The sequence below is a fragment of the Lucilia sericata genome, unplaced genomic scaffold (assembly GCF_015586225.1).
Source record: "Lucilia sericata isolate MDLA Ls3-8-SP2 unplaced genomic scaffold, ASM1558622v1 Contig000074F_arrow, whole genome shotgun sequence".
NCBI lineage: Eukaryota > Metazoa > Arthropoda > Insecta > Diptera > Calliphoridae > Lucilia > Lucilia sericata.
In genome coordinates, this window is record NW_023994108.1 from 521,071 (window position 1) to 528,472 (window position 7,402).

The following is a 7,402-nucleotide window of genomic DNA, read 5'->3' on the forward strand; positions in this document are numbered from 1 at the left end:
AAGAGCGTAATGTTATTGTTGTAAAAAAATGACAGCGTTTCACTTCTTGTTTATTCTTTGCCTATTACAAACATTATACAAATTTTGTCGGCTCGCTAAATAGAATCAGTTTTTGTCGAAAAATAAAATAAATAAAAGTGACTCTAAAATTTTACCGCAAATTTTTATGTACAAAAATAAATAAACTTTGTTCGCTCGTAATTCGGGTTAAATAAATTTACCGCTAATCTTTATATACAAGAAAATACATAAATTTGTTCGCTTTTGGTTCCAGTACATAATATAGAATTTTGTGTATACTAAATTTGTCGCTCGGAATATTGCGGTACATATTTATATAGACAGTGAATAAATACATAAAGTCTGTATATAAACATTTTTGGCGTAAAACTTTTGGCGTCGGTGCTCTACAATACATAGTATCATCCATTTTGAAATTTGTTTTTGGAAATTTTTGGCTCACTTAACCAAACTTTTGGAAATTTATGATGACTTTGGAAGAGGTTAAGCAGCAACGGGCTAATACGAAGAAGAGTATTACCCGCATCAAGAACCAAATCGAAGCCAATGGAAGGGGTGAAGGTAAGACACTTTCGTCTGCTGAGTTGAAGTGCCGTTTGGGGATACTGGAGTCATATTTTAAACAGATATTGACGTATCAAACACAAATTGAAAAATATGATCCCGAGGATAATGCTAGGCCCGAAATTGAAGATTTGTACATCTCAGCCAAAATGAATATCCAGTCGCAGCTTGGTGAAGATGTTCATAACACAACGTTGTCCGAGTCCACCATTTGTTTCCCAGCTCCCAGCCATAAATTGCCCCAACTCAAATTGCCCACATTTAGTGGTAAGTACAGTGAATACAAGAATTTTATAACGTCGTTCAATCAAGTTATCGATCGTGAGTTTGGCCTATCAAATATTGAAAAGTTTAATCATTTGCTCAACTGCCTCCAAGGCCAAGCTCTAGAAACGGTCAAGGCTTTCCAGATTACGAACGAAAATTACCCGAAGGCTCTGGAAAGGCTCAAAACGCGTTATGATAATAGCTCGCTTATTTTTATGGAAAATATTACCGCCCTTTTTGAACTTCCTACCATGTCCAAATACAATTGTGCCCAATTACGAAGTCTCGTCGATAATGTTTCTGCCCTTTATAGTTCTTTACTGTCTTTTGGCTCACATAGTGATATTGCTAATTCCATGCTGATTTACATAGTGATGGAAAAAGTGGATGAAGATACCAGAAGAAAGTGGAAAGATTCCTTGGACTTTACCAGATTGCCAACATGGGATGATTGCTCCAAGGTCCTTGAAAGGCGTTGTCAATTTTTGGAATCGGTTGATACCAACCATACTTTTGTGGCCCCTCGTAAGCCTGATCATCAATCTGGTAAGTCCAAATCTAAAAATTCAAAACCTGGCTATACTTTTTCGGTATCAAAACGCTCTTGTGTGCTTTGCTCCAAATCTGACCACTCAATTAGTCGTTGTTCTCGGTTCAAAGATATGGATGTTAGTCAAAGGTATGAAAATGCAAAACGTCTAAGCCTTTGTCTAAATTGTTTGTCCAAAGGGCATCAAGTAAGTAGTTGTTCCTCCACATTCAAGTGCAAATTTTGTTCTCGCTCGCATCATAGTTTGCTTCATCGGTCTCAGCCAGCTTCTCGGCCCTCGTCCCCTGCTGCTGAACCTACTACTTCTCATGTTGCCTTGAATGAATCTTCTGCCTCGGTCCATACCCATATGGAAAAATCCTCGCCGGAACAGGTGCTGCTTGCTACTGCCATGGTTCTAGTTCGTGACTCCACTGGTCGCTATCAATTGGGACGCGCTTTGTTAGATTCTTGCTCTCAATTGAATTTCATAACCGATGAATTTTCCCAAAAATTACATTTGTCTCGTACAAAACAAACTACTGAAGTCTCTAGCATTGGTAACACTCTTAGCAAATCTAAATATAGGTCGTCCACAAATGTAAAATCTCGAGTCACAGATTTTGAAGTTTCGCTCTCATTTTGTGTCACACCTCATATTTCATATCAACCTGATAATGAATTAGATGTCTCATCCTGGAATTTGCCCCCAAATACTGAACTTGCGGATGAAAACTTCTTCAAATCAAAACGAATTGATTTACTTATTGGTACTGAAACGTTTTTCGACATTTTAGCAGTTGGTCAAATAAAACTTGGCCCTAATTTGCCTAAATTACACAAAACACTTTTCGGATGGATTGTAGCAGGTCGTTATGTATCAAAACAACCCAATATTTGTGGCTCTTCTTGTATGCTCTCGATAGAAGAAGATATTGATCTTAAATTACAGCGCTTGTGGGAAATCGATGAAGTTCAATCTGGCTCAAATGATTTGACACCAGAACAATCTGAATGTGAAACATTTTTCAATGATACTGTTCATCGTGAATCTTCTGGTAGGATTGTTGTTAAATTGCCCTTCAAGGAATCTCCTGACGCTTTAGGTCTTTCTCGAAATATGGCTCTTAAAAGATTTGTATCTCAAGAGAGACGATTTGCTCGTGACAGCAATCTTAAATCACAATATGTTGCTTTTATGAAGGAGTATGAAGATTTTGGACATATGAGTCTAGTTCGTAGCCCTCGTCTACACGAGCCTCATTATTTCATCCCTCACCATTGCGTTTTCAAACCAAGTAGCACTTCCACAAAGTTAAGAGTTGTTTTCGATGCCTCGTGTCCATCATCGTCCCAGAAGTCTCTCAATGATCTTCTTATGGTTGGCCCAACAATTCAAGATGAGCTGTATAAAATTTTACTTCGGTTCCGTCTTCATCGCTTCGCTCTTACTGCCGATATAGTAAAAATGTATCGACAAGTCCTTATTGACTCCCAAGATAGAAAATTCCAATATATTTTGTGGAGAAATTCAGAAGAGGAAGAAATTCGAACATATCACCTAAATACAGTCACCTATGGAATGTCAGCTGCGCCCTACCTTGCCATCAAAAGCCTTCACTATCTCGCAGACCAATACATGGACCAATTCGAACTTGGTGCAAAAACCATTAAGTCATCATTTTACGTTGATGATTTTCTTTGTGGCTCAGATACGCTTGAAGAATTGTCTCGTATGAAGCAGGAGGTTAATGAAATTCTAATTCGTGGTTCGTTTCAATTAGATAAGTGGCACTCTAATCATAGAGATTTTCAGGACGACAAAACTGTCAAAGACCTTAATATTGAAGATTCTGCAGTAACTAGCGCTCTTGGTATCTCTTGGGACCAACAAAAGGATGTTTTCTTATTTTTGTTTTCGCCTAAAGTCCAAATTGATGAAAAAATAACCAAACGTACAATTTTGTCGCTCTCGTCAGCGCTTTTCGATCCCCTAGGACTTTTATCCCCTCTCATAATAAAAGCTAAAATCCTCATGCAAGAGTTGTGGATTCTAAAAATTGGCTGGGATGAGTCTGTACCTCAAGAAATACACTCGGCTTGGAAATCTTTCGTCTCTGATCTCAAACTATTACCTTCACTTAAAATTCCTCGTTTTTGTCTCGCTCCTGATTCTAAATCAGTTCAACTTCATGGCTTTTGTGACTCATCAATTCGTGCTTATGGTTGTTGTTTTTACTTTCGTGTTAAAACTTCTTCAGGAAATGTTGTTGTTCGGCTCTTTACTGCCAAATCTAGAGTTGCTCCTACAAAGCGAAAATCGTTACCCAAACTTGAGTTATGTGGCGCACAACTTCTAGCAAAATTGTATTCCAAAATCAAAAATCTTTTCGCAATACCAAATCTGGAAGTCGTTCTATGGACAGATTCACAACTAGTTCTTCACTGGCTAAAGCAACATTCATCTACTTTGTCAGTTTTTGTTGGCAATAGGGTATCAGAAATTCAAGATCTAACTAATGGCTGCGTTTGGCGACATGTCCCAACCCAGTTCAACCCTGCTGACATCGTTTCTCGTGGTTCAACTGTGCAGGAACTCGCCTCATCCATCTGGTTCAACGGACCAGCATTTCTCGCTCTCGATCCTGTTCAGTGGCCCCCTACTAAAACTGATAAACTCTCCGAAGAAAATCAGCAAGTATTCGACAAAGAAAAACGGAAAACCGTACTTCATCTTGAAACAAAATCTAACTACATCCTCGATTCTGTTGGAAAATATAGCTCGTACTTAAAAATCATTCGTATTATTGCCTGGATGTTTCGTTTTGCTCAAAAAACAAAAACTAATATTTCCAATTCTGACTCTTTGCAGCCCCAAGAATTAGAAAATGCTAAACTTTGTATTGTTTTCAACATCCAGAAACTACATTTTCAAGATGACATAACTCGAGCTCTAAAGAAGAAAGATCCCCAAGGTGCTCTAAAGTGTCTGAACCCCTTCCTAGATTCGTCAAATGGTTTCAACTTGCTCAAGGTCGGCGGACGCTTGGAGTACGCGGCAATTTCTGAAGGCCAAAAACACCCCATAATCTTGCCCAGCAAATGCCATTTCGTCTACTGTTACGTACGTCATCTGCACATCAGTAACTACCACGCTGGACCCAAGGCTCTAATGTCATTGATTCGCCAACAATTTTGGATCATCAACTCCAGGAATTTGTGTCGCAGCATTGTAAATTCGTGCCCTCAATGCATTCGCTATCGCCCAAAGTTGTTGCAACAAATGATGGGAAATTTGCCTGTGGAACGACTCAACCCGTCAAGGCCCTTCGCAAGGTGTGCTGTCGATTTTTGTGGTCCAGTCAACACCTACCTAAGAATTAGAGGAAAGGTCCCCTACAAGACATACATCGCTATATTTGTTTGTCTCGCTACCAAAGCTGTCCATATTGAAGTGGTATCCGACCTGTCAACAGATGCCTTCATTGCTGCCCTAAAACGGATGATTGGTCGTAGAGGTCTGCCCACAGATATATTCTGTGATAATGCAACAAATTTCGTTGGTGCAAACTCTAAGTTGGCTCAATTAAAGTCGTTCCTTTTTGAGCCAAAAAAAATTCAAATTTTATTACAAATTATTGCTCGAATCAATTTATTAATTTTCGATTTATTCCCCCTAGGGCACCACATTTTGGCGGATTGTGGGAGGCGGCCGTCAAATCGGCCAAAGGTCACTTAACCAGAACCCTGGACAACACAAGGCTCACCTACGAAGAACTCGCAACGGCTATGATTGAGATAGAGGCAGTTTTAAACTCGAGGCCCATTTCGCCTCTATCCTCAGATCCCAGTGATTTTGAAGCTCTTACACCAGGACACTTCTTGATAGGCGCTCCCCTCCGTAGTTTGCCAGAACGTGATGTCCCTACAAATGAGATTAACAAACTTGAATATTGGGCCCGAATAAGCGCCATCAAGCAACAATTCTGGAAAAAGTGGTCCCATGATTATATAAATGAGCTCCAGACTCGCAACAAATGGACTAGCACCAACTCTAATATTACCCCTGGTTCCCTAGTCATCATCAAAGAAGATAATTTACCCCCGCAGCGTTGGCTCATGGGTAAAATCATCAACATTGTTCGTGGAAGAGATGATCGTGTTCGAGTTGTCGACATCAAAACTACAAAAGGAGTTATACGTCGCCCTATCCACAGACTGGCTCTTCTATCTTCTTGAAAGTGTCCTTTCAATGGGGCCGGAATGTTAGGTCACCGTATAATAATTACTAACATTATTATTTTGTTTTGTTTAAATTTTCCATTTTTTATTGTATTTAAATTTATTCATATTTTTGGCTCACTGTTGCCACTGTAATTTGTCATTATTTTTTGTTCATACTAACCACTGTACATATTTTTGGTAATGACCCGTTAGTTTTTATTATTTGTTTCTCACTCCAATTCTTATTATAAGCATATTGTTGTTGCTCTTAAAAATGCAATTTCTTATTTTGGAGACTTATTGCATGTATTTTGTTTTTGCATATTTTGAATATAAATAAACAAGTTGAGTTGGTACATTGGAAGTGAGAAACAAATAATATTACAATAACAACAGTGTAGCCCTTATTTACATGATCAATTGTTAGGCTTAAGAAAAGAATTTTTAAATAAATAAATCATTGTCATAGTTGAATTCAATCGAACAACATCATCTTTTATTCTTGTCTCGGTACCACGGTAGTTCTTTTGTGTTTGTTAATTAATCACTGCCCATCGAACATTTCAGCAACCTATAGACAACAATTCAAAGTAGACCGAATTGCTCTATATCGTTGCCGGTGAAGAAAAAGCTCTTCATCGTACAGTTATTTAAAATATAATTTTTCATACAAAACAACATTATATTTGGACTTGAAAATTAAAATTTTAAGAAAATTTATAGAATGGTAGTTTTTTATATAAAAAAGGTAAAGGTATTAATTAAAAAAAACAATATGAAAAATTATATATAAAAAACCTAAACTTTGATGCACAACCTAAAGGCCTACAAAAGGAAAATCGAAAAACTAATTATAGCGTTATATAGAACAAAGTCTTGGCTTTTAAGATACGCTATATTTTTTGCAAAAAAATAATTTTTAAATATTGACTTTTTGCCAAGTTTACTTAAAGGAGACCCCAATGTGCACTGTTTGCTTTTAAAAATGGGCAGTATCGGACTTCGATTTTTACATAGCCCTCACACATATATTAGTTATGAAGCAATCGTGGTAAAATTTTACACAAGTTAGGTTTACGTACACAGAAAAAAATAATACATAGCTGGAATGAATTTTGTAATAAATAGTATGAATCGAACATGACTTTTTTTCCCAAACCATTTTCATTCAGAGTATTAAGAGTTCATAAAATGTATGAATTTCAACATGACAGAATTTTTTTGGCTTTTACTTATTTTCTATGATATTCTTAAAAAATTGCAAAAAAAAGTCCATTATCTACAAATCTGTTTCCATATCTTGTAAATAGTGATCCTATATTAGCAAATTTTGTATGATAATTAAATTGAAATGTTGAAAAACAAAATCTGAAATAAGAAAACATCAGCAAACATAGTTAAACATACATTCTTCATCAAATCCCGCAAATTACGTGCACATCCCATCGATTTCAATCTAAAAATCATAAAGAAATAAAAAATTTTCCAAAGAAAATTTCAAACATTTTTTAACAAATAGAAAAATAAAAATTAAATTTGAAATATTTTAAGTCAAGGCTTCTAGATTATGTTTGAAAAAATAAAAATGAAAAAATTCATACCATTTAGGAACTTATTCTTAAATATTATTAACTTTTGTCAATGAAAGCAGTTCATAATATTTATGCTGAAACTTTTTTCTGTGTACCAAGAAATTATGCTGTAAGAATGGTAATCATTGGGCCACAGTTAGCCCCCATCAGGGTTGGCAAAGTTGGCACAATTGTACTTTTTGGTACAATTCGATGCTTAAAAGTA

The 7,402-nt window shown here is 36.6% G+C and overlaps 1 protein-coding gene across 1 annotated transcript; it reads left to right on the forward strand.

Moving 5' to 3' along the window:
• The first annotated feature begins 372 nt into the window (after positions 1-372).
• Positions 373-6,115, forward strand: LOC119616478. The gene is made up of 2 exons (XM_037972840.1): positions 373-582; positions 648-6,115. The coding sequence occupies exons 1-2, from the start codon at positions 568-570 to the stop codon at positions 5,118-5,120; spliced, it is 4,488 nt and encodes a 1,495-aa protein (XP_037828768.1). The 5' UTR covers positions 373-567; the 3' UTR covers positions 5,121-6,115.
• Positions 6,116-7,402: the final 1,287 nt, after the last annotated feature.